Here is a 27,272-nt window from a genome sequence, read left to right as displayed (position 1 = left end):
TCTGAAGTTAAATTTCTGTGGAAGCTACTGGGTGTTCAACAGTTCTGCAGGAAGAAATCTTCCCAGTCATACTTTCCTTCATCCCAAGCCAACAGGGGTTCCCTGCCAGCAGCTCTGCTGTGCTCTAGCAACTGAGCCAGCTGCAGCTCCCTGCCCCTCCTGTTCTCATATCCTTATGTTAAGCTAAGTGAATTTTCCTTTTGGTATGTCATGCAGTTCCTTGGATCCCTACCATAAATGGATTAAACTGTCCACAAACAGAGTGACTTTCCATGTCACTGTGCCTGGCCTCTAGCATTCAGAGGGCTCTAGCAATTACAGGCCATTGAAAAAGTCTCTCCTATGCCTGCTGCCATTTTGATCGTGCAAGCACGTTGCTTCTTCCAGACTGAACAGTAAAAATATAGCCTTTGATTAAGTGCTTAGAATTTCATTGTACTTCTATCAAAGTTAGGATTTCATTCAGAAAATTAAAACAGCAAAAGATGGAATTTCATTTCCAAATGGTTATTCTATCTGATGTTTGTTAAGTGCACATAAACCACTGTGTGTTTGTGTATGTCTATAACACTTCTATTAATTTTTTAAAATCCAATATTGAAAGGTTAGACAGTAAAAAGTCCTTCAGGAAGACTGTGTTCTGTGTTTTTAAAAAAATGTTTTGATTGCAAACTAGAGAAAATGTAAGATGCTATTTTAAAAATATTCTTAAGCTAGAAGAATCACATCAACATTTAAAGAATTTTGAGCGTGAAAATATTCTTTGGGGATGAGATACTGAAAATCTGGATGAATTAGTGCTTGTTTTGTGAGTAACTCGTTGCAGATGCATTGTCTGTAGTTTGAAATCAACAGAGCTTAGTATGTGACTCATAGTGCCACAGCAAAGTCAACACCATCTGTGACTCTGTACTTTTATAGACTTCTGCAATATCAGAGCTCTGGATTACAAAACATATTCTTACATTTCAATAATTTTCAAAGTTTAAGTAAATACTGTGTGGTAAATCTATGGCTTTCTCTGTTCAATAGTAGGTTTTTGTACTGAAGTGTATTACATTACTTGGATAAAATCTGCTTATTTAGGTGATAGTTGTTACCTCCATCTGCTTTGAGGAAAATATCATTATTTTGCTCAAATGCTGCCTTTCTGTGAATAACTGTTCTGAAGGTAATTCTAGTGCAGTGTTACCCAAACTATTCCAGAAGCGAATAGGAGTATACTCCCCTTGAAAATTAGCTGTGGTGTTTGCCCTAATAGAGCTCTGCTCATAAGATGAGAATTTATCAAGTTCAGTTGCCAGCATCAAGCTTTTCTGTGTGAATTAAAGATTTTATTTAACAGTGACGAGAGAGGTCTTTCATACTGTAGAATTAAAAAAAATAACCAGTTAGAGTTTGCTGATACGGGATGTGTTTTTATAGAGAGGATTTTGTTTATAAGAACTAGTGGTATCTTGCATTCCTAGGTTGATAACCTCCTCCTTGTAGTCATTCAATCTGCCCACCTTGTGAGTCAGAGAAAAGCTTTCCAGCAGTCTATTGAAGGGCTCATATCTCTGCACCAGGAACAGACATCCAGCCAACCAGTCATCGCCAAAGCTCTACAACAGCTGAAGGTAAGCAGTTTTCGAGATTATCTCGGTCAAAATTGATGGTGTTTTGCTCACTGATAACTAAAACATGTAAGTAGACTTGATTGCAATGCTAGTGACATATTCCACAAATGTATTTATGGAACCTTTATGGACTTTACTTTCAGTACAGTTTTCATTCTGTTTTTGCAAAGGATTTGTGAGTGTATTTTTGAGTGATATTGGTCTAATCACTTTTGCACTGGGTAAATGGGAAATAATATTTCCATTGCACAGCGGACTTAATGGCAACAGGATAAGTACATCTTCATAGGAAAGCACTATTGAATTGAAAGGTGTTTGATTTCATAAAAATAAATTCTATCAAAATCCATGATCTGCAAGAAAACTTTTTTCCCATATTTGGAGAAGATGGTTGCTTTGTGAGGTAAAAGTGGGTTGGTGTCTCTCTGGTTTTTTGTGCTTGGTTTTATTGTTGTTTTTTTGGTTGTTGGTTTTTTTTGTGTGTGGTGGGTGGTTTGTTGGATGAGGGTTTTCTTTGGTGGGTTTTTGTTTGGTTGGTTTTTTTGGAGGACCCAGAAAAGCAGAGATTTGTTAGGTTGAAGTTGCAATATCAGGTCCCTATATTTCCCTCTGAGTTTAATAGATGGTGTGTCTGCATACCAGGGTGAAAATACAACAAAAGGCTTGGTCATGTCATAGATCATAAAACTCACTTTTTCTGTTCTTGTCTGTCTGATTTTTGGTTGGGTGTTTTTTGTTTGGTTTTTATTTTGTCCCCAACCCCCTCACTGTCTTGGTTTTTAAAGTTAATCTCACTCAAGCAAACAAACTTAATTAAAATACTTCAGTTAATTATAAGACGTGCTTAGTGCAACTGCTGGAAAGTGTTTCTCCAAGACGGAATGAATGGTGATGGCGTTAAAGTACATTTCCATTTAAAATAATGTAGTTGTTAGATTCATGTTTGCCTTAGTCTTGTCGACTGTAGAATATAAATAATAATTTGATGCCCCCCCCATCCCTTTCTGTTGTTGTTACTCAGAGTGATGCGTTACAGCTATGCAATAAGATAAGCAGTGCCATTGATAGAGTTGATCACATGTTCACATCTGAGTTTGATGCTGAAGTCGATGAATCTGAATCTGCCACTTTGCAGCAGTACTACCGGGAAGCCATGATTCAGGGTTATAATTTTGGGTTTGAGGTAAGGAAGCAACAATGTAACAACACATTTGTTTTGTAGTTGTCATGGTTTTAGCTGGGATAGAGTTAATTTTTTTTTCACTGCGGCTGGCACATTGCTGTGCTTTGGACTTAGTATGAAAACAATGTTGAGATAACACACTGATGTTTTGGTTGTTGCTGGGTAGTGCTTGTACTAGTCAAGGACTTTTCCAGCTTCCCGTGCTCTGCCGGGTGCACAAGAAGCCGGGAGGGGAGGGGAGGGGGCACAGCTGAGAGAGCGGGTTGAAACTGGCCAAAGGGATATTCCATATCATGTAACGTCATGCCCAGTATGTTACCTGGGAGGGGCTGGCCGGGGGAGGGAGGCAGCAATCGCGGCTCGGGGACGTGCAGCATCAGTTGGCGGGTGGTGAGCGGTTGTATCGCTTGTGTTTCTGTTTTTTTTTTCTTTCCCATTTTATTATATTATCATTGTTGTTATTATTATCATAATAATTATAATTATTATTTTAATTGTAATTATTAAACTGTGCTTATCTCAACCCACAAGTTCTTTTGCTCTTCCAATTCTCTCCCCCATCCCACAGGGGTGGGGGGAGTGAGCGAGCGGCTGTGTGGTGTTTAGTTGCCGACTGAGGCTGAACCACGACAGTAGTTTTGGTAAAAACCAATTCAAATGTCTGTTTTTACATTGGTGCAAATAAGGTAACTGTAACTCTGGAAATATGAAGAGTTCCAGCAGAACATCACAAAAAAATACGTGTTGCTGCAGAAATCCTATGTGAAAATGATTGAAAAAGAACAGGTTATTAAATTCAGACTCCAGTTACCAATGCATGGAATTCTAAAAAGCTTTAAGAACTTGATGAATTCAGGTGTAGTCTTGTAGGCTTTGCTACTTGGCAGCATTTTAGATGAAATCAGAAACACGCTTTGATATTGAATTTCATTGTGTAACTTGGCTTCTCACAGTTTTTCAGCCTACTTGGCATATTACTATAATATGAGCCATTCTTTCAAAGTTTATGGTAGTTCTTTGATGCAGTGAATATGGCTTTTGAGTGCCTTCCTTAGAGTGCAGATGCTTTTAGTATACTGTTTCACTATTTGATTCCTGTGAGCTTTGTAAAATTTTTTAGATTGTGTCATACACTAACATACTTCTAAGGATAGTCTTCTAAAAAACAGCTGGTATCTCTGTTTAATTTTTGAAATGTACATATGTAACTCCTTTTTCCTCTAATCTTACCTGCAGTATAACTAAAAATAGACACTGCTTTGCAGTTCAATGTCTGATTACAGAACTGAGCATTTATTTACATAGGATGTTTCTTAAATGATGTGTATGCTGTTAAACATCAGCACATGCCCGTATACACACAAGGATGCAATATGATTCAAGTGCTGCCTCTCACTACAACACATTTTCTATCATACTTTTCCATTATTTTTTTCTCTAAATATGCAACTGCTTACATAAAATCATTTAGCCTAAGAATAGGGTGCGACTGTTACCATACTGTAGAGTTTTGTTAGCCTGTAAATAGTTCAGTGGATATTGCAAATGATATTTTTTTTCTTATTATTAATATGTGAAAAGTAATCTTTAGTTTCTTACAGTACCATAAAGAAGTTGTTCGTCTGATGTCTGGAGAATTCAGACAGAAAATTGGAGACAAGTATATCAGCTTTGCCAGAAAATGGATGAATTATGTGCTAACAAAATGTGAGAGTGGCCGAGGCACGCGACCCAGGTAACAGACAACTTGTTACTGCCACAGTAGTTTGTGTTTAAATACCATGCAGGACTTTTTACACTGTGGACAATGCTTTATTGTTCAGTAATAGTTCTTCTGAACTATTGATGCTTCTGGCTCACGGCTTTTGAAAGTAATTTGAATAGTAAATGCATATGGTCAAATGAACAACTGCTTAGGAGAAGATTTTGTGGAACATTTTGCCTCATGTTAGCTGACAGGAAATGGGAAGAAAAAGTGGAGATTGTTGGACCCAGACAATTGAAAGGCTTTAGATAAGGGTTGTTAGGTTGGAACAAAATTGCTATGTGATCAGGAGTCAATAAAGATTGCGGAATTCTCAACAGTCATTCTCTGGGCATTCTGCAGAGAAAGGAGTATTGTTTTGTGCCAGTCGCAGAAACGATGTATGTATGGAAACTTTAGCCCCTGTAGAAGTCCTTCCATTAGTCCTTTCTGAAAGCATCTGAAGTATGCCCCACAGATGAGGAAGAAGCGTTTCCACTCCAGTGAAAATTCTTCAGTTTTATGATTGCAGTAATGGATGCATTTGTGGATGTTTTTTGTTGTAGCCCAAAGTATTTTTTGTCTGTTGACAGTAATGTGGTGTCCAGTGGTCTCTCAAATTGTGCTTACTGTTGGTGCTATGAAAATGTCCTGCTGGGCACTAATGAAAGAAGTTACAAAATTACATCACTTTGAGGATGTAAACAGAGGAACTGGGAAACTGACCTAAGCAGAATGATACCATTACTTGATTTATTTAGGTGGTTTTGCAGCATTTTGCAGCTCGTATATCAGAAACTTAGAATTCTTTCGCATTAAAGTAGGTGCCTTATATTGGTCTGAGCTAGCAGATTACACATCAGTGACAGTTTTCTTTCCTTAAAGTATAGGGCTGATTAGTCTGTCCTGGTGGTGGTTTATTCTGCTTGCTGGAAGAAGAGGAAAGAGCGGGTAGGCTGAACCATATGTGGATAGGCTAGTTAACTTGGTGTGCTGATCTTAAAAACAAAAGGAAACAAACAAAAAACCCCAAAACAACTTAAGTCTTAAAAAGCCTTTTTAAGTGTGTTAACAGCAAAAGGAGGATATTGGTCCATAACTTGATGAGATTGGTCACCTCACAAATAGGGAAGATTTAATGCCCCCTTTGCCTCTGTCTTTAACACAAATGATGGGCCCTGAGACCCCTGGAGCCCTGGATTGGAGGACCACGACTAGGGGCGTAATAAGCTCCCAGTTGACTTTCAACTGGTACAAGATTTGCTGCTGCAAGTGCACACAAGTCTATGGGGCCTGATGGAATTTATTCCAAGGTACTGAAGAAGTTGGCTGATGTTATTGTGAGACCTCTGTCAGTTATTTATCAACGGTCTTGGGAATCTGGAGAGGTTCCTCTTGACTGGAAGCTTGAAAACATTGTTCCAATTTTCAAAAAGGGCAAGGAAGAAGACTCTGGTAATTATAGGCCTGTCAGTCTTACTTCAGTTCCTGGTAAAATTATGGAGATTATTCTGGGAGTTGTCGGGGAAAAAAAAATTCAGAGACAATGTAGTAATCGGTCAAAGTCAACATGGGTTCATGGAGGGCAAGCCATGCCTTGCTAACTAAATATCCTTTTATGACAAGGTTACCCACCTAGTGGACGAAGAGAAGGCAGTGGATATGGTTGTGGTTTTGTTTGCGGGTTTTTTGGTGTGTTTTTTGTTTGTTTATTTTTTTGTGTGTTTCTTTTTTGTTGGTTGGGTTTTTTTTTAAATTATTATTATTTTAGCAAGGGTTTTGATGCTATCTCTCACAATATCTGTCTGGACAAACTGTCCAGCATATGGCTAGATGTGCATAATATGATGGGTGAACAATTGGCTGAAGAGTTGGGCTCAAAGGGTTGGAGTAAATGGGGTAATATCTGGCTGGCAGCCAGTTACTAGGGTGTTTCCCAGGGCTCAATTTTAGGGCCAGTTCTCTTCAATATTTTTACCAATGATCTGGACACAGGAGTTGAGTACATACTAAGTTTGCCAACGATAATAGATTAGGAGGAGCTGTTGATTCCCTTGAGGGTAAAGAGGCCTTACAGAGAGATCTTGATAGATTACAAGTGCTGGGCAATCATCAACCTTATGAAATTTTAACAAGGACAAATGCCAGATATTACACCTGGGGTAGTGTAATCCTGGATGTATGTATAAATCGAGTCCAAGAGGTTGGAGCATAGCCCTGGAGAAAGGGATCTTGGGTTCTGGTTGATGGTAAGCTCTGTGTGAGTCAACAGTGTGCCCTGGTGGTGAAAAGGTCCAACCATATCCTGGGGTGCATTAGGCACAGTATACCAGTTCAAAGAAGCAATTGTCTCACCATACTTAGCATGGGTGCAGCCTCACCTCAAGTACTGCATGCACTTTTGGGCTCCAGAGTATAAGGATGTAAAAATACTACAATGTGTCTAAAGGAGGGCAGTGAAGATGGTGAAAGGGCTAGAAGGCAGGACTTATGAGGAGTGGCTGAGAATACTAGATATGTTCAGCTTAGAGAAGAGGAGCCTGAGGGCTGACCTCATTGCTGTCTACAACTTCCTCAAGAGGGGGAGTGGAGAGGGATGCTGATCTCATCTCTCTGGTGTCTGGTGATAGGATGTGAGGGAATGGCTTAATGCTGTGTTAGGGGAAGGTCAGACTCGGTATTAGGAAAAAGCTCTTCACTGAGAGGGTGGTCAAGCACTGGAACAAGTTGCCCAGGGAAGTGGTCATGGCCCCAGGCCTGTTGGTGTTTAAGAAGCATTTGGACAATGCTCTTAGATACACAGTTTATCTTTCAGGCTGCCCTATGTGCAGTCAGGAGTTGAACTCCAATAATCCTCGCAGGTTCCTTCCAACTCAGGATATCCTGTGATTCTACTTGCATTTTGTAGGTTGAAGCTGCTAATTCTGGTAGGTCTAAAAGGAGGCAGTGGGGAAAAGCAAGTGGCTGAAGAGACAACTCTCTCTAGCTGTTACTTATTTGTTTTACTTCACTAATCTAGGCCCTGAAACCAGTGATTCCCAGTTGCTGCTGATCAGATAGTCATGAAATCATCAGTACTCTTTCGATCTTGTTTCAGAAGGCAGAATTTAGGCAGGGAACATAGTGGATTGGCTTGTTGCCAAAATATTATGAGTGAATTGATGTTACTGTTCCTGAAGATAAGCACATATGAGTTGAGATATAAAGCATGGCCTGCTCACTTTATTTGACCGTGTCCTTGCTAAAATCAGACTTCATGTGAATATAACTGGGCAAATATTAATACAAGCTAAATATATGACCTCTTATATATTAATCAATTTTCTTACAATGATTTTATCATATTTTCCAGAGGAAGAATAAGTAACTGTCATTTATTGTTCTTGGATGTTGTTGAAACTCTTACGATGGCTTTAGCCAAAAAGCAATTCATTTTCTGTCTTGTCTTTTTCTTTGAGATAGGTGGGCAACTCAAGGCTTTGATTTTCTTCAAGCCATTGAGCCGGCATTTATTTCAGCTCTCCCAGAAGATGACTTCTTGGTATGGAATAAGTTATTCTGTTGGCTGTTGATTTCTAAATACACGTGAAGTTATCAGTAGATGTTATCAGGGATATTTTTTATACAGCTATGTCTGAATACAGATGCCGTTCTGAAACAATTGCTGTTCTGTGTAACTGATGTTGATATCTCTTCAGCTTGTAAGATTCTAAATAGAGTACGCTTGTGACCGTTGGCATTGATATTTTTAGATTGCTGACAAGTTGCTGGTACTGCCTTGGGAGGCTATCTCCCTTTGTCTCTTGGGTAATTTGACAGCACCTTTTCTGTAGAGTTACAAATTATAGTTGTCATAATAGATTTCTGAGTATAAGCTACTGAGGCTTAGTTAGCTCGCAGAGTTCATTTATGGGTATGAATACAATATCACAGTTGATTAAAGGTATTTCTTCAAATTGTGCCAACGTGAAACAGACTTTAAAGCATTTTTCTTTTGCTTTTACTATGTAAAAAATAGTAGACTAAAACTGGCTTTTTTGTGTGCTCTGCCTTCCCCGTTTTCCTGTGGAAATAAAATTCTGAGAATTTATTTCTCTGATCTTGGTACAGTACTACAGAGAAGTGAAAGCACAGTTGCCACAAAATAGCAGAATGTGAGTGTCAGCACCTCTGATTTTTATTCATTTCAAGAATGTGTTATGAAATGGCAACCACATTAATCTTGCATAATACAGAAACTATATGGTTTAGTCTTTTTTCATATATATTTTAATCAAGAGTTCTCAAGTAAGTTACATAAGCAAGTTCCATGTGCGTGGTGTTGGGAAAGGGTTGTCTGCCTAAAGGACAGAGTTAAGCTTTTATTTGAAATGCACTAATACTTTAGCTTTAGCAAGTAGACCCTCATATCTATTTGCTTTCGCACAGTTTCTAAAACACCTGGTGTTTTGAAGAGTAATGTATGTAAATTTTAATGATACTGTCTTGCTAGAGATCCCTTCAGTATTTAGAGGGAAGCTTCTAAGGAGGAAAGAAGATTAGAAAATTTAATGTGACTGTTGACATAATAAATTGTAATTTTGTCCAAAAATTGAATGGATAATCTTGTTATGACCTTGAAGGAGAGTTAAGAAGCAATCATGCATGAGTTTGTTTCTAGTGACTGATAACTATCTTTCACAGCGCTTCTTCCAAAAGACTGTTTTTATGACAGAGGTTTCACATGTGCAGAAAAGAGAATTCAGAGCCAGTGTTATTTAAGATGGAGTAAAGTCAGACTTGGAACAAATGTGAGAGAAAGAGGGGAAACCAAAACCTTAACTGCATTTCAGAACTTTTGCTTTCTTAAACTGGATTTCAGTTTTGGAGAGCATCACTTGAAACCCTTTTGATTAATCTAACTCCGGCATCCACAGGTCACAGCATTTCACCTAGAAATGCATATGTCAATCCTAATCTGATATCTAAATAATACCTGATGTCATAGAAGGACAGTCTAGATCTGTAGATCTAAAGCGAAGATTCTGGCTCAGTCTGGGTTGCTAAGATATGCCAATCACAGACTAAACACTTTTTTTTTTCCTAAATAGTTTTATGGGTTTTTTTGTTTGTGTTTTGTTTTTTTTTTTTAGTTGATCTAGCTTCAAGTTCCTGGTCTTCACTAAATTTCTGAATTTCTGTAAGAAACTTTGACTAGTCTGAATGACTGGTATATAGAAGTGGCCTTCATAACAACTGTACCTGGCAATATAATTTGAATTCTTTATTGTGAAGACAAATTTTATCCCTGGTGGTCCGACAAGTAAATTGAACCAGAAGGAAGATTTAAATTACATACACAGTGAATAGTACACCCACTAATTAGGCTCAGATTGCCTGAGCCCCAGCTCAGTGGCTTAACTGTTGAACACCCTTTTGTGAGTTTTGCTAACTTCATAGGTAAATAAGGAAAGTAGATTTCTTTTAATATGCAGTGCTTTGTATTTGTTGTTTTACAGGCTTTAGTCTTGTGATTCGGGCTGTCATACTCTTACCCATTTTCTTTGGGTGTTTCTTCTTGAGGTGGGGAGAGGAAGGGCAGTAGATGTTGTAGCAGCTTTTTACAGCAAGCAAGACTAAGACTTCTACCTTAAAAGAAAAAAAAACAACCAAGTCAAGACCCTAATGTGAAACCAGAAGTGTAATATAATTGATAGAATGTGGGGGTGCTTACTTGACAGATTACATACTTAACCAGTGTAATTCTATTACTGTGAGCTTTACCACATGACTATCAACTGTCTTGTAACATAAAGCATCACAACTTAAGCATAAAGCATCAAACTTCTGTTTGTCTTTTCCAGAGTTTACAAGCTCTGATGAATGAGTGCATCGGCCATGTTATTGGAAAACCTCACAGTCCTGTTACAGGTTTGTACCTTGGTAAGGCAGAAGTTACTGGCATTTGTTTTGGAGCTTTGCTGCTATAGTTAGAGAATTTTGATAGTAATTTTAAAATGCTAGAAATACCAATAAAACTGTTTTCAACTTCTAATGATTGTTGATGTGAAACCATTATTGCCTGACAAAGTGTAAATGTGTGGCGGTTTTACTCAAGAAATTTAAAAGCTTTACGGATGCTTTCCTCAGATTTTTGTCCTTGAATCCATGTGAAGTATTGCAAATCTGCTGGAAAAGGATTGTGATATTTTGAAAGGTTGGGTAAAGAAGTGATTATAACTTTAAGGAGGCAGTGACAGCTCCCTCTCCAGAAATTTCATGGTGGTGCTGCAGGTATTTACGCTTCTAACAGACCTTATATAAGTGTTGGAGGTACAGAGGAGTTACACCTGAGGGCTTGACAATAGAGCTGTGGTAAATAGTTCTCCAATATCACAAAATTTGTCATAGTGTGAAAAATATCTTTGGCATTAGAGTGAAATCAACATATGTTATTGTTTATCTTAAGAAAAGGATGTTTTCTCAGCTGTGTTGCCCTTTTATGTATCTCTGAGCACTGTTTCTGTCTTCCTTCTCCCAAGTCCACTGACTAGTTTAATTTACAGAATATTACGTCATCTTCTTTTCTTTCTCTTGATGTCCATCCACTTCCTGGACAGGGGTGATGGCAGAAGACATGAAGGGAAGGTAATCTGAGTCAGGCAAGGGGAGGTTTTTCAATATTTCAGGAAGTTTCAGTTTTGATATAATTTTGATGAGAAACTCTTATAGCTGAGAAACCTTTCATAATGAAAGTCAGTCCAATCCTTTGGAAAGAAGCATAGTCTAAAATAAATTTTAGGCAAGTTCTGTACTGTAATGTAAAACCTGCACATTCACTTTGATACGCTTCTTCAGAGGAAGACCCATTTTAGGTAGATCACTAGCATGACAGTCCCAAAGTACCGAAACACTTACAAATGCTATTGCAGACACAGCAGATCACACAAACTAAATTGCTGGACAGCTTTTGGCTGAGAGGCACAGGGAGGGGGTGACACAGGTGGATGGTGCAGACTTGAACAGCAGGCTGAAATTTTAATACATGTGAAATAAACATAACTAAATGTAAACTGTATCCTGGCTGCAGATATTGCAGATACTCCTTTCAGTCTCATCACCAGGAGAAAAATAATTCCTAGTTCCGTTTGCATACCATGTTGAGGGGCTGTGATCTTTACCCCTTTTCCCAAAGCTGAGGACCCAGTTTTTAGGCATGTAGCTGGGGGCCTCCTGGTGTTTTATCTTGTCTTTTTGCTTTGTGAAACAGCCTGTGTCCACCCAGGTGGGTTAGGTTCTGCCTTCTGGGTCTTCTGTTAGTGTCCTTGTGAATTATAACAAGACAACCAACACCTGGCCCCGGCATCTTTTAATTGTCCTGGTAGTGCAAACAAAGCAGAACCTCAGCTCACTGTGATTAACCTAGTCTGGCAGAAAGTACTGACTCGTGTTTTGATGGGCAATCAGCTATCTTGCAATGTGACTGCTGCAATATTTTTCTGGCTAATTAAGAAGGAGTTGAGGGAAGGGGACGACACTGCAGACTACTCTTACGGGCAATGAGTGAGCTAGGCATGAGGACAATGATGGCTCATTTAGGTTTCATCCTGTCCCTTTTTACCGCTTCCTTGGGGGCAGACTCATGGTCGGCATTAGTATGGGTAAAACTGTCATATGTGGTGGTCTTTTTTCCGAGCTCATTTTGCTTTCTGTTCTTGTTTGAGAAAACTAATTGTGAGGCAAAAGGAACATAATAACGCTTTTTGCTTTGTAATTATTATTTGGTTTGTTAATGTTTATTTTTCAATAAGAAAACAAATCTTTAATCTGTGAAGTTGAAATAGTGAAGGTGTAGTTTTAGTGAAGTAAGTACACATCTTCTAATTGCTAGTTTCTAATTCTATGCAGAATTTTCATTATTTTATAGAGGAGTTACATGATACAATATTATGAGTAATATTAATACATCCAACTGATTTATTTAAAATTGGGATAATTTGGATTTTTCTTAAAGGAGAAGAAAATCTATGCCAGCTCACACTTTACTCTGTAAAATAGGACTTTGTTTTAATTTTGTGTCTTGAAATGGCCCTAACAGAGTTTTTCTGACATCGGAGTAAATGTGCCACCTTTGTTTATGTTTGCAGCTATTCATCGAAACAGTCCCCGTCCTGTAAAAGTACCTCGGTGCCATAGTGATCCACCAAATCCTCATCTTATCATACCGACACCTGAAGGCTTCAGGTATTTAGCATTAGTATAGACTTCTAAAATGGTTTATCCTTTCTTGGCTATGCTGACTTGTCAGTAAGTGGAACACCTTTTCTTCCCATTGAGGGCAAAGCAGGTAGTAAAAATTAGCATGTTAGTGATCCAGATTTTGTCGATTGTGCTAAGGACAATATAGTTTCTTCCCCTTTCCTCCCCACCTGACCCCCCTTTATTTTACAGTTTTTATTGTTGCATGTTTTTTCACTTTGAATTAATTTCTATCCTCTTTGTCTTTCCTGAAAGAAATGTTTCAATGTAACAAGCTTAAATTTGTTGAAAACTGCTCATTAACAAGATTTTTATTTCCTTCCCACTTTGAATGACTGTGTACATGCATGTGACAGTGCTTTCTGTAGTTTAGCACAGATAAGACTTAAAAATTCTGGAATATGGTGGCATTTCTGCATCATTACCAACCTGCTGTGAAGAAGCTTAAAACAATGCATGGTTTTGCTTCCCTTTGAAAGAGCAGACATGAGAATTAATGCAAAAGTAGTTTTAAAAAATTTCAAAATAAACTTTGCGGTGCATATTTTTACACAAACAGAGGACCTTATTTTTCAAGAGATCAGCACAGTGTCAGACTCTACATTTGACTTTTTGTTTTGAAAGTTGCTTAGCTGTTGGCAGAAACTAGTACCACCCTAAAGATCTGGAGACTTTGGTTTTGAAGATCATTATTATTATTATTATCGTACGTATTGATAGTTCCGAAGCTTTTGAGACCCAGTCTCATTCCACATAAAAGTATTTATGTACTTCAAAAACTTTTAAAATCAGGCCTCATTATGCACACCTCAAAAGTTTATTTTTAAAATAAACTTTCAACTCCAAACATTTTTAAACTGTTTCCTGAAGTTTTTCTTCTTGCCACAGCACGCGGAGTGTCCCTTGTGATGCACGGAACCATTGCAGCGTTGCTGTCAGTCGCCCCGCTCCCATCGGTAGCGACTCAGCTCAACCCAAACCTGTCAGCAGTGCAAATGATACCAGGTAGCTCCGCTCCATGACGTAGCAGCCTCATTCTATTTACATCACCCATATAACTGTTTCTGCATACTTGCATCCTAGTAGATCATTTGCACCGTGCTTTTCCGTCCCATCATGTCTTCCACTGGCCCCTTCATTCATGTTTGACTTGAGCAAAATCTTATGTCTTAGAAATAAAACCGCTTTCAGATTTAGAACGCCTGAAAAATGTGTTAGTTAAAGCATGCGGTTCTGACATAGGTTACAAATTTGCTCAGTAAAAGTGTCCATGAAATTAACATACGCCAGTCAGTTCGCCGGTATAACTTTACTAAATAATTAGTATTGATAACTAACACTTTGCACTAAGATGACTGTAACATGGTAACATGTAAATAAGCCCAACAGTTTGGGTTTTTTTGTTGTTGTTGTTGGCTAACAGTTTTGGTATTGTTATTGTCTGCCATAAATATTTTGAAATACAATATAGTGGCAAACCCAGAATTAAACACACAAAATTTCAGGAGGGTTTTTTATTTCTTGCTACCCCTTTGGCTTCTTAGGGTTGTGCAGAATAAACTTAACATGAAAGAAGCCATTCCTGTATCAGGATATGTAAAAAGAACCACTCCTGTATCATTTGTTTGCAGGGGTCACGAGTGAATTTTTTGGCAAACCTATGTTAGTATCTATCTTGCTTTTTGGCCTCTGATTTGGCTGTTATATTTCAGGCGGTTGGTGTTCCTTCCTCCCATACCACAGTCAGACCATTGACATTTCTCCCGAGTTCTCTAAACTTACTTTTTCTTTACTTCTGATGCCCCCCGCACCCCTGACTGTGAAAATCCTGCTGTTCGCACAATGATATTACCTTAGGGTTTATAAATGGCTTTTTGGATTCTTATTTCTACTGCAGAGCTGCCTTGTACAAGAGGTTAGTATGAGTGGGGACACGTGGTCTGACTGTGTCACACAGCCATAGAGAAAAGAAAGAACAGGTAGTGAAGGAACAGCAGACGGATGGTGACCAAAATGAACTTAGATACAATTTCATTATGAAGCATGCATTCAGGTGTTAAGAGGGAAGTAAATGGCCACTTCTTACATAAAAATCTTTCCTGCAACCCTTTTCAGCTTATTTTTATGATAAGATGTGACTTGCATCCTACAGTAGCATCTAGATGTACAGCTTGTGAGTCTGGGCCCTTCTTTTGGTTGAAAATACATCAAATATGTCTGAATTTTTGTCATTCAAACTACATCTATTTATTATATATCCTTCATGCTTCTGTTTTAAGTCCTCGGTTGAAAAAGACTGGGTAGGTGGTAGTCTGCAGCATTATGCTCTTGAAAAGCCCTTTTAAAGTAAGTAACATTCTAGAGAATTTTCACTGAGAGGTTCTGGCAGCTTTGTAAGCTGGCAGGGTGATGGTTACTTACTATTTATGATTTTGGAAACACAGAACTTGTTTATTTAATAATTAGTCTTTACACAACATACGAAGTGGGATTTTTTTTCTAGAATATGTACAGCACTTTGAGCCAAGGCGTATCGTTGAAGTTAGTCAGTTTTTCAAGAGGGAGATAGGAGGCTAGCTTTTAATACTTGTAGGCTTTGTTGTGATTTATATACCGCTCAGCGCAACTGTCAGGTTTGTAATTTGACACACCTGAATACAGTGGTGTATTCTGCATGTGTGTCCTACACAATATCAATCAAAGGGTGAAGGTTGGCATTTTTACAGTTTCTTCTGGTTCAAGATGATAGTCATTAGGAAGAAAAATGAGAATTCTACTTCTTAGTTGCAATCAAATGCGTAATACTTTCATGCATTGTAACATGAAAGTTGATGTGAATGTAGCATTTTAGTCAAATTGCTTAGGCCTGTTTTTCAGAGACTTGTATTTTTCTTAGAGGTCTCAGTTTTTACTTTTGTAATGGTTGTTATTAAAACATCCCTTGATATATATTTATCTTTTTTTTTCATGTAGTGCCTGGATTTTTCAGTAGCATTGCTTAACCCCCTGTATTACCTAGGAAAAATTATTAAAGCAGAGACAGTTTTGGAGGCTGCTGGGGTTTTGCTTATTGAGGAAGGCAAAATATTATAACCTAATGTATTTATAGCAAATTTCTGGTTTTAATATAGCTAAAAGAAAGGTGCAAACTTTAACACATTGCAGTCTTAATTATGGATTTCACTTATTTGTGCTCCAAAAGAGAAATGGAGTCTGTTGGATCCTGTTGTCTGTTGGAAAGGTTGGTCTGTTGGAAAGTGTTTTGTGGTTATGTATGCAAGAGGTGTGGGGTCCAGCTGCTGGAATAGCACAGAAACAGAAAATTTGTATGCTTTCCAGAAACTCTTTAGACATTTATGACATGACTGTAGGCATTATATACCTACTAAAAATTGAATGTAGGAACTTGATTGTAGGGTCTTCATAAATCAATTGTACTAGGCAGTGCGTGGTGCACAAATGCCACCATAGTTCTATTGAAGTTTTTCATTTAAAAAAAAAAAAATCAGTTTAATATAACTAGAAAGTAAAATCCAACGCAGCAATACCTGGTCGTTTACACTGAGCTTTCTTATGGTTGTACATTTACACTATGTTTGTACTAATGACCTTTATAAATGTTTAATTTCTGAGCTAGCTGGGGTTATTACTCAGAATTTCAAATTTATCCAGGACTGGAACGTAAATTTAGCAAGTCTCCTTCTCTTTTACGCTATTTCCTTGCCTAATAACATGCACACAATCTTTCTGGACACACAGAGTAAAAGATCTGGGTGGCTAAGTTGGGCCTGAAATGGATTTTAGACACCTGCATTCAAAGCTATGATACTTAAGGTCCTGTGTTCAGCTCCTACAACATTTTAAAGCTGGTTTAGCTTTGCCTGCTTTTAAGCTCTTTGTGCATCTAGAATTGTTGTGCTGTATGTGGATGTCGTATGCTGGGAATAACCTCAGCCTTCTTGCTGATTAAAACCTCAACTTCTTGAAGAGTACTGAGGATTTCCAGTGGTTCAGTTTCAGTTCCTCATACTTAAAAGATGTAGCTGGCAGTCGTAGGGAGTACAAAGTAAACATCGTATTGAGTACATTCACCTGGGAATAGGATGTCTTGGGATTGTGAAGATTGTGTCCTTTTTCTTTGTGTTTGTTTTTTTTTTCTGTTTTGTTTTTTTTCCTGTGGGTGTTTTTTTTGTACTACTATTAGGTAATAATTGGATAGAATTTGGAAGCAACTTTTGAATTACTGACTATGGACTGTGGCTGTATTTGCAGCACACTATGATCATATGAATTCAGTTACCACCCTTCATCTTATAATGTGGCTCATGTTATCACCCAGTTAAATCACTTCTGATTGTACATCCATACCTGGCACCAGCTGCCTCCTGCAGCAACTGTCTTAGTAGTCATTATAGTGGATTCTGTTGATATGGGCAAGTAAGAGTTTCAAGTAGTTAATGCTTTTGAAGCTTAGGGCTTTTTCATACCAGGGCATAACTAAAATTATAAGTCTTCATTTGCAGGGAAAAAATAGCAGAGAAAGGGTTTTGAGATTACTTCTCAGTATAATTTTTTTTTCATGCTACTTTAATGGTTCATGTCCTAGGCTTCAGAGGTTCTTTCTCTTTAAAATGGCAGTTAAATTGTCACTAGTAGTTATTTAGCTCAATGCTAAGTTAATTAGTACAATGGCTCTTTTCAACAGGGGTTCCAGCGTCCCTGAAAATGATCGACTGGCTTCAATAGCAGCTGAGTTGCAGTTCAGATCGCTTAGTCGTCACTCCAGTCCCACTGAAGAGCGAGAAGGTGATTGTCACAGGGATAGATAGTGACCTGGATGTGCAGATGATTTATGTCGTTAACATATTTCTCTCTGTTCCCAGTTCATAGCCTTTCCAAAAAATTTTTTTCACCTTTTCCCATTCACAAATCTTAGATTTTTAACTTCTAGGCTTATATTGTCAGAGTAAGTTCTTGTGTTTTTCAGACATATCCGCTATTCTCTTGCCTTTCGTATTGTTTCTGAATTGTACCTGAAGGAATTTCTTGGTGTCTTACTAAGATACAATGTTAAAAATGAAATTATCTATGCCATTTGATAGTATTTCTAAATGCTGTTAATGAGGTATGAACTGGACCCATCAGGACAGCAAAGAGTTTTCGATCTAGTTCTCTAACTACCACTGCAGTATTCATCTTACAAATACTTGCTATTACTTGCATCCTGGAAGAAGGGACAGGGTGTGTGCCTTGATGTCCAGTCAGGATTCCTCCTTCAGCTTTCCCCAGCCCCTGTATATGTGGTATTTATTACAATAAATACCTTCAAACACTGATTTTTAAGATAGTGTGTTTTGTGCAAATTAAAATGAAGTAGAAAATCCCAAGCAAAGTCGAATTCATATTTTGGTCATCCTGCAAAATGAAGTGGATTTTGAATAAAGAAATGCCTTAAAAATTTATACGAAGAGGTGTGGGGGATTTTTAATTTTTTTTAAGTAGATCTTGAAAATACTGTCTGCCTTATGCTTATTCCATTTTTTATGTACCTGTATGAATGGGAAACTGGCTACGTTTGGAATGAATACAGGTCTTTCTAAGCAACCCCAGAAGGTTGTTTTCCTAGAGATTTCTTACATACTTGTTTCTGAGTGCCCTGACTTGAAGTGCTTCCCTCAGCTGTGGAAGGAGAACTCTGTTCTTGTTTAAATTAAATGCTGTTTCAGAGTAGCTTACTTATCTTTAGAAAACAAATGATGGAATTTTTTAATTCAAGAGCATACATTGCTATAAGGTTGCCTCTGTACTTGTAGGGTGTATTAGTCCTGATATATAAGAATTGGCTTCTGCTGAATATAGTGGTATAATCCTTAATATGAGATAAAGCCACTTTTATGCTCACAGTATTATTTCTCTAGAACCATCATATCCAAAAGGAGACTCAATTGGCTCATCCCGGCGGAGTTGGGAGCTCAGAACTTTAATCAACCAGACCAAAGGTAGGTGTTCAGGAGCCACTGTAACGTCATGTCTATTAAACTAGTGCTGTAATAAGAGGTCGAATCTTAATGCTGATTGTGAAGAGGTTTTCACAGCTTTGTGCACAGGAAGGGCAAAAAATAAAATCCTGATTGCAGACAGAAGATACTGCTAACAAAATCACAAGGTGTACTCTCTGAGGTAGAAGTAATTAAACTTCATAAAAGTTACATCTTTTCAATTTCTGAAAGATACGCTAGCAGTTCTGTAAAATGAGCTAGTGTTTTGTAAAATTAGTACATCTATTACTATAGGAATTGCGGAAGTTTGCTGGCCCTATTCAGTGCCCAATTATGAATTGCATGAAGTAGGAAGCACTTCCTCACTTCCTAAGATCTCTCCCCAGCATGGGATTTTCTTATTTTAGGTGTCTAACAGCATGTGATCCTATACTGTTTCCCAAATACAAGCCTATTATGGGGCTCCTTCCTTTCTGTTCTGCTTATTTTCAGGAAACTTAAATAACTTGATTACTTCTGAGACTCCTATACTGTACAGATATATACATGTAGCTTGCTTGCATATATTCTGGCAGGGTGGAACCTCATGAAACATTAGAAAAGTTTTCTGTCACGTAAAAACTGGTCTCATTATGTGGCTCAGACAGAACGCAGGAAGAACAGCAACATTTTTTTCTGAAATCCAGGTGACATTTTTTGTTCAGAACATAAACACTGAAGGAACTGAGTTTGTTTAAACTGGAAAAGAAGAATGAGGGAAAACTCGAAAATGTCTAAAAGACTGCAATGGGAACTGGTTTTGCTGTCCACTGTGAATAAGACAAAGACTTGGTTTAAAGCAAGGCAGACTTAGTGTGAATGAAGTGGTATGAATTATAGGTGGGCAGTAGCATATATAATTTGGGAGTATCACTATCTCCATCTTTTGGAGGCTGTTAGAAACAGGTTAGACTACTGTCTGTCAACAGTGGCAGGTGTATGATTTTTTTTTTTTTGTGCTTACAAGGAGGGGATAAATTAATACTACCCTGAGATTTCTTCCAGCCTCACTCACTCACAGGATTGTTTCACAATAAGACTTGAAAGCTAGAGTTATCTTATACGCCTAAACGTTTGAAATAACAGGTGCTATGAGTTTTCCTAGAAACCTCTCACATCTATGTAGAGCAAAACCTTACCTCTCCTTCTTTCCTTGGTGCTCTTAATGACCCTAACAAATTTCCACTATCTCTTGGTGGTTAGTTACAGGCCAAATGCAAACAAGTGTGTTGCATTTCATACATTTAATTTCCTTTAATCAAGTAAGAGATGATTAGGAAAGTACCAGTATTCTCATTTTACTTTAGTTTCATATGTGATTCATAAGTGATAGTCTCATATGTGATGGCTAAGATGTTTTATTCTTTTCCTACATCTTAAATTTGACTCACAAAATAGTTGTCTTCTAACTTGGGTCACTTCATGTGATATCAAAAGGTAACAAAATACAAACACAGCGAGTATTTCTCAATCAAGGAAACTGTTCATCACTCTTTTTAGACACTGCTTCCAAGCAAGCACCGATTGAAGCTGTTCAAAAGTCTGTTCAGTTGTTTGAAGAAAGGAGATACAGAGAGATGAGGAGGAAGAACATCATTGGCCAAGTTTGTGACACACCGAAATCTTATGATAATGTCATGCATGTAGGTTTGAGGAAAGTGACTTTCAAGTGGCAGAGGGGAAACAAAATTGGTACGTTCATTATACCTTCATTTATCAGCCTGAAATACCAAGCTTAGTATTTCTGAAGGAAATCCAAGACTGTCTTGAAGTCTTGGGTCTCCACATAAGCAGTATCAGCTTTACTGAAATCAGAATGTTAAAATACAAAATACTAATGCAGCAAGGATAGAACTTCAGTGAAGTTTTCACTGGTAAAATAACAAGAAACAGAGCAGGAGAAGGATTTGAATAGGACAGTTGCTTAGGTATGAACCTGCGATTCCTGCATGTGTTTAACCCTATAAAATGTTTGAGGTCTGTTTTTGAGAGAACCAGAAATATCAATGGAAATGAGCACAAACTTCGGGATTTGTTTAATTCACCAATATTGTTGTTGTTTTCCCCATATGATCATTGTTTCCTATCTGGTTTGGGATTTGTGGGGAAAACCCTCATATTCCTGAGATGTTTCCTTTCAGGTCAGCCTGTTAATATAACGTTTTTACTTTTAATCAGCTTGAATTCAGGACTATGAGTGTAGTATCAGGTGTTACAGGGTAAATGCTACTTGAAATTTTAAATTAAAATACAGGCAAATAACCTTGGCAAGCTCAGTTTTCAGTGGTGTTTTCTCATTGCAGTTGATGTACGTGTTGCGTGTTGAATGTAGTGTAATTAATGTTTCATATTTTAATTCTGCAGGTGAAGGCCAGTATGGGAAGGTCTATACTTGTATCAGTGTTGACACTGGAGAGCTGATGGCTATGAAGGAAGTGAGTACTCTGTATACAAGAATCACTGCTGCCCTTGTTTTCTTCCAAACTACATGTGCATGACTTAGCAGGCATTAAGGATTTCTGAACGCTGTTGTTAGCTGACTGGAAAGGATGGGAGGACGAATTGTTTCTTCATGTAGCCACATCTGCTGTTATCACTTGTTCCTCCTGAAGTTGCTTAAGCTTTTTCTTTTCAGTTCACAATTTTCAATTTAAATGCATGTAAAATGGATTTTTTTATTAATCTCATAGGGGTATTGTGAACTTAATGAATGCTTACTTAAAACGTGTGAACTCCCATTAAGAGATCTTAAATTATTTTGGAAAGAGTTTTCTGTTTAGTGAAGACTGTACACAAACTTACATTTTACTTTGCAGTATTTCGTCTTGCATTTTATTCCTTTCTGCTTTATTCTTTAAAGCAAAAGATAGAAAGTGTTTTTCAGCTTCTCCTGTAGTTTAAGTGAGCTAGGCTGAGTCACAAAACTGTTGACTAACTTGGTGGGAGCAGAAAATTTAATTTTCAGGATGGAAGTAAGTAAAGCTGTGTAGGTGTAGAGATCTATTTTCCCTACAGCACCTTGTTTCTTAGAACATTCGTATTGTTTAGTTTTATTGCATTTCTACATCTTCAGACAACTGTGAGCATCAACTGTTCACAACAGTTACCATGCCAGCCATTTGATGCTAGAGCATTTTATGAGCCAGTTCTTCCACACGTGTAATACATGTGTGATCCCAAAGGTGTGGAAAAGCAGGACTGGGCTTGTGCTTAACATCTTGTACCATACTCATTCACTGAATAACTAATAACAACACTTGAAATTTTGCTGTTGGTTTTTTTTTTGGGGGGGTTGGCGGTTCTCTTTTGGGTTTGTTGGTGTGTTGTGGGGTTTGTGTTTTGTTTGTTTGGGTTGTTTTGGTTTTTTTTTTCTGATGATGAAATAATATTTCCCTCCCCCCACCCCACCCCTGCATCAGTAGCACTCAAAGTTGCTTTCTAGATACAGGTGCTTTTTACAGATTAGCATGTCTTTGTTCTTTAGCAGAAGAATAAATAAGTTAAATGGACATTGTTTGAGAAACACTTCACCAGTAGGCTAAATATAGAGTATCCTGCCTTTTCCTGTACTATTTTTAACTTCCAGAATTATTTCACCAAGAAACATTCCCCACCTCCCCACTGTGGGCTTAAATGCAAACTGTTTGCAACTTCCAAATAAAAGGCTTTTCTGGATTTCCTTAAGAGTACCTTGGGAGAAAATTTATTTATTTTTAAACTGATTAAAAACATTGTGTCTTGTGTGATGGTGCTATTTAAAAATAAAAATTTTTAAAAAGTGTTTTTTCTTGGTTTGTGTGTTTGGGTTTAGGACGGGTTGTTTGGGGTTTTGGGGTGAGGTTGTTCCTTAGTATTTTGAAATAGTGCCAAAATAACAACAAAATCTTTCTTGCAGATAAGATTTCAACCTAATGATCACAAAACCATCAAAGAAACAGCCGATGAGTTGAAGATTTTTGAAGGCATCAAACACCCAAATCTTGTTCGTTATTTTGGCGTGGAGCTCCATAGGGTAAGAAAACGTAAATTAGTGGGGCTTTTTATAGGGCAGAGGGAAAATCCTAAGAAGCTTTGGATCATGGAGGTTTTACTTGAGAACATACTAGTTTTGCCTAATTGTCTGGATATCTCTGTGAATTGTAGTGTGTCTTTTTTCCTCTGAATGCTGAGGTCTCTGAAACATAGTTTGGAGAAATTCTTTTGGAACTGGTGCATAAACAGAGATGTTCACAATAAGTGAATAGAGTGAGTAATGCTGGAGCTATTCTAATGCTGCTACTCTTTTTAACTGCTGTAAAAGCAAGCTGTATCATATACAGTGTGGTAACTTTTGTGTGTAGATGAAGACTAGACAGCCTAAAACCCTTCACTGTTAGCAGGAAAGGTTGTATCAATATCTTGTTGATTCCTGGAAAAAAATTTGTGCTGGCATTTAATTCCTGATGCCAGTCAAGTATATTAAGGAAGCAGATCTTTTGGAATTCAGCTAGCATCTCTTCAGAAGGAAAAATGTGTTTTCTTACTTAAGCAGCAGAACTAATGAAGCCTGGTTTTCTTACGGAGCTGGATTCCAGAGTTGCATCCTGAGATACTCCTACTTCTTACTCCTCTCTGCTTCCCATGTGCTCTTCCCACCTACCCTTGAGAGTCTCGGGTCCTTCCTGTGACTCTACCCAGTGAGGCAGGCAGGGACCAGGATGCCTGGTGTCTGGCTGGAAAGCAGTGTGTGGTTTTGACTGATTTGCTCAGTATGAATGGGTTGATTTGCTGTGACCCATTGCTGGTTTAGGAGGGGACAAAGGCTGCTTTCTGTCTGCATTTCTTTACTCGGGGACACAACTTTGGGTGTCTGTGCCACTGGGTCACTGGTTTCTCAGGCTGGTTCTAAGAGCTTAGTGTCTTTGCCATCTTTTTGTATGAATTAAGTGTGGCTGAAATTGGCTGGGCTTGGAGACAGAGAGAGGGAACAAGAACCTAACTTTTCCTTAAGTGAGTTAGAGTTGGCATGCTTGTTCAAGCCACAGACAACAACAAAAAAAACTTGCTCTCCCTAAGCAATCAACACACGATATTGCAGGAACTGGGAAGGAAAGAAAGGAAAAAAAATCAAGCTCCAAACTTTCTTTCTAAATATGCAAAGGTTCTTTTTGTATTTCTGCATAATATACATACAGATTTCCAGAGTGCTTTTTGGTTGATGCCAAAGTAACGTATTTTATACCACCAAATCGTATCTGCTGAATACAAATGATGCAGATAGACATGTAGCAGAGATTTTTCCATAGCTGTGCAATAGAATATATGAAGTTGAAGCATACCCAAGAAAATAGAGTTCTGAATAAATGATTTATTGGATATTCCATGGTAAAAGGTACTTCCATTAAAACATTACACGGTACTTCCATTACTTTTTTCACAAACAATGAAGGATGGAAGAAAAACTTGATCCTAATTCAGTTTTGGTTTTTTTTTTTTTAAAAAACAACAAACAACAACACAAAACCCAAAACTAAAACCAATTAAATCCGGTTTGGTTCCCACAACAGGAAGAAATGTACATCTTCATGGAGTACTGTGATGAGGGCACTCTGGAGGAGGTATCAAAACTGGGCCTTCAGGAGCATGTCATTAGGCTCTACTCAAAGCAAATCACGGTTGCTATCAATGTACTACACGAACATGGTATTGTTCATCGAGACATTAAAGGTAACGTTAATCAAAAAAGGTAATGTTGTTTCAGTGTTGTAGATGAGGGTGGAGGGGAGCGATGGGGGGCATACTTGCAGACTTAGCGCATGTTACCTATAGAGCCATTAACTGTATAAAGCCTTCCACTCATTTTTCAATTTTCAGTGTACAAGTTACTGGCTAGTTGCGTGCATATTTTTAACTGCAGAACATAGAAGTTGTTCACAGTTGGCATTGCAAACTCAGAAATTCTGCCTGTGATTTGTATAGTTTCTGTAGAGGTTGTTAAGATTGTTGGGGATTCATCCAAACTCAAATTTTGGTGCTTTTATTTCTAGTACTAATATACTGAGTTATGTAATGCTGTTTTTCTTCTCATCTATGCAAGAAACAATGGTGTTTCTAGGAGCTGAAAAGCAGTGTACAGTGCTAGAGTTGTTGATCAGAACTTTCCTTGTGATTCCCATTTTCCAGAGGAGCTTTAGGATTTCAGACGAATGGTTGATTAAACATAGTAATAAAAGCCTTCTTAAAAGAAGTTAAAGGGATATAGTAAAACTGCTTATCTAGTGGGGTTTTTTTTGCCACACATTTGTCTACTCATGCCTGGCTCTCAGCTTTTGCTTACAAAATGAGCAAACTGGAACTACAGTAACTGAAGGGGGGTTGGTTTTGGCATTTGCTTAAGGCATCCAGTGTCAGTCTGCATCTCACATTCATTTTTCTTTTCCTGCGCCTTCCAAGAACATCCTCCATGTCTAGTTATCTTGGTTTTGTTAGTCTGGCATATATTGCTCACCTATGGCAGAAATGTAACGGTAGGTAGGGGAAACGATGCACACACTATGCCCTGCGAATGCTCATTTTATGACAAGGCAGTGCAACGCAACGATGCTGGGTTTCTATGTCCCTCTTGCTCACAGGGTTTTGAATCACCGCAGCAGTGTAGGAGGTTCCCAGTTGCTCTTGGTCCTTTGGCCTCGTGCTTCTCATTTGGGAAAAGAACTATCTACGATCCAGAGGCCTTCCACCCAGGTAGGCCACTCTTGAGTCAGTTTTGGCTTTTTTTCCTAGAAAACACTTTCCCTCACTCCATTCCCCAGCAATCTTGCCTTTTCTTGTTCTCCTTCCTGACCAAATGTTTCTCTCCATGCTTTTCACAGTGCCTTCCTTGCCCTTTACTTGATCATTCCATATCCAGGTTCAGCTTAGCTGGATTACGCTCTCCTGGAAGCTTGTTGTGATCAAAATCCAAGGCTGGCTGACAGGGATTTCTTTTGTGCTGCTCTGTCATTGCTGATTTCTGGATCTATTTCCAAATAGGTCTTTCTCTCAGCAGGGAAATGCAGCGAATTGAGAAGAGCTGTTCAACAGAACTGTAATGCTATGTTATCTGAGGGCATTTCTGTTGCAAGAGGTTCCTCATACCAAATGTTGGGGTGTCCCTTGAGAATAACAGCAGCTATAAACAGAGGGTCAGTGCAGACACATCTATGCGTAGACCTTCCTGAAACTTAGTGACAGAATATGAAGACAGAAGACAGAGGGTATTTTTATAAAGGAGGCCTGATGGTACATTAGAAGTCTCTTGCTCTCTGTCTCCTTTTATGCTAACATTGCATCCTCAAGTTTTCAGGCTAAGAGCAGTAAAGAAAAACACTCTGGTTTTACTTTTAGCTCTTCTGTAGTCACGTACTCTTATTTTTCTGATAAGGAAGAATGATAATACATAATTCAGACTGCCAAAACTACCTTCCTGTGGAAATCTCACTGGCAGATCACACTACATCTCTCGTGGCCAGTTGGCTATACATCACTGCGGATGTGTTTCATTCAGCAGCAGATAGCTACTTCTTAGAGTGATTGTTTATATCCCACAGCTGGTGTCTGCAAGTACCTTGTGCTCAAAAATGGAATCTTTTGGTTAATAGTGTCCTCTTGTGCCACTGTTGTCTTTCAGATGGCTATTATGGCATCCAGTTCTATGAGTGTAAAAGACAAAGCAAGACACAGCTGCCTTGAATTCTTTTTCAACCCATGGTTGTGAGAGCAAACTGAGGGTGGTGTTGGCTGGCTTTTACACTTGGCTGCCCTGGTTTTGATTAGTCTGTCCATGTGTATAGTAGTTGGTGCTAGTATGTAGCAGGTGATGAAGTCTTTTGGGATACTTTTTCAATCTTTCTTCTGGGTACTGGATTTTAACCCCTGTGGCTAAACCCAGATTCCTCAATTATAATTACTTCACTTTTTGCAAAGAAGCTGTTCTGCTCAATGATTGAGAATGATGGAATATTTAATGCTGAAGGGAACCTCTGGACATCTCTGATTGAGGCCAGGAAGTTTTCATCAAAGTGTTACTGTGTTATTGTCCTCTTGTGCACTTTGTTGTTAGCTCAAAATTTCTGATTTTCCTGCCTTCATGTCTTCATGATGAGCACAAGAGAAGGAAGGTCATTCAGTAAGTAATGGAAGCCTGCTCAACAGGAGACTGTGGGCATGTGTCATGCTTTTGAAGAGGCTGAGTAAAAGAGAACGCCAAAACTGATATTCTTATCAAAGGGTAGCATTTGGCCTGCTTGTTTCTTGAATGAATTTGGCAGCTGCGCTGCTCAAGTACTGGCTGAGGAATGTCTATGAACTGCTACACTCTTTAGTGGGGCTTTTGGTGCTGGTCCTCAGACTCACAGTATTTATACCAGCACCTGTAGAATATCACGCTAGTGCGGTTTTCACTGGGCGTAATATGGGGCTGACATGGCACA

The 27,272-nt window shown here is 38.3% G+C and overlaps 1 protein-coding gene across 6 annotated transcripts in view; it reads left to right on the top strand.

Annotated features, from left to right (window-relative positions):
- MAP3K4 (mitogen-activated protein kinase kinase kinase 4) overlaps positions 1 to 27,272 on the top strand; it is a 74,999-nt gene that overhangs the window by 41,343 nt on the left and 6,384 nt on the right. For 2 of the 6 annotated variants that reach the window (XM_064446950.1, XM_064446946.1), the window contains 13 exons: positions 1,470 to 1,619; positions 2,641 to 2,802; positions 4,404 to 4,537; positions 8,009 to 8,087; positions 10,390 to 10,468; positions 12,673 to 12,769; positions 13,673 to 13,789; positions 17,490 to 17,590; positions 18,703 to 18,783; positions 20,323 to 20,514; positions 21,187 to 21,257; positions 22,718 to 22,834; positions 24,369 to 24,528. In XM_064446950.1, coding sequence (XP_064303020.1) covers positions 1,470 to 1,619; positions 2,641 to 2,802; positions 4,404 to 4,537; positions 8,009 to 8,087; positions 10,390 to 10,468; positions 12,673 to 12,769; positions 13,673 to 13,789; positions 17,490 to 17,590; positions 18,703 to 18,783; positions 20,323 to 20,514; positions 21,187 to 21,257; positions 22,718 to 22,834; positions 24,369 to 24,528 — 1,540 coding nt within the window. Of the gene's footprint in view, positions 1 to 1,469; positions 1,620 to 2,640; positions 2,803 to 4,403; positions 4,538 to 8,008; positions 8,088 to 10,389; positions 10,469 to 12,672; positions 12,770 to 13,672; positions 13,790 to 17,489; positions 17,591 to 18,702; positions 18,784 to 20,322; positions 20,515 to 21,186; positions 21,258 to 22,717; positions 22,835 to 24,368; positions 24,529 to 25,433; positions 25,546 to 27,272 lie in introns of those variants that run through there. The other 4 variants (XM_064446951.1, XM_064446947.1, XM_064446949.1 and 1 more) reach the window with 4 other exon arrangements.

This window comes from Phalacrocorax carbo, chromosome 3 (genome assembly GCF_963921805.1).
Source record: "Phalacrocorax carbo chromosome 3, bPhaCar2.1, whole genome shotgun sequence".
In the NCBI taxonomy this organism is placed as follows: domain Eukaryota; kingdom Metazoa; phylum Chordata; class Aves; order Suliformes; family Phalacrocoracidae; genus Phalacrocorax; species Phalacrocorax carbo.
The sequence above is the reverse complement of the archived record's forward strand: the minus strand, read 5'-3'. Positions and strand labels throughout refer to the sequence as shown.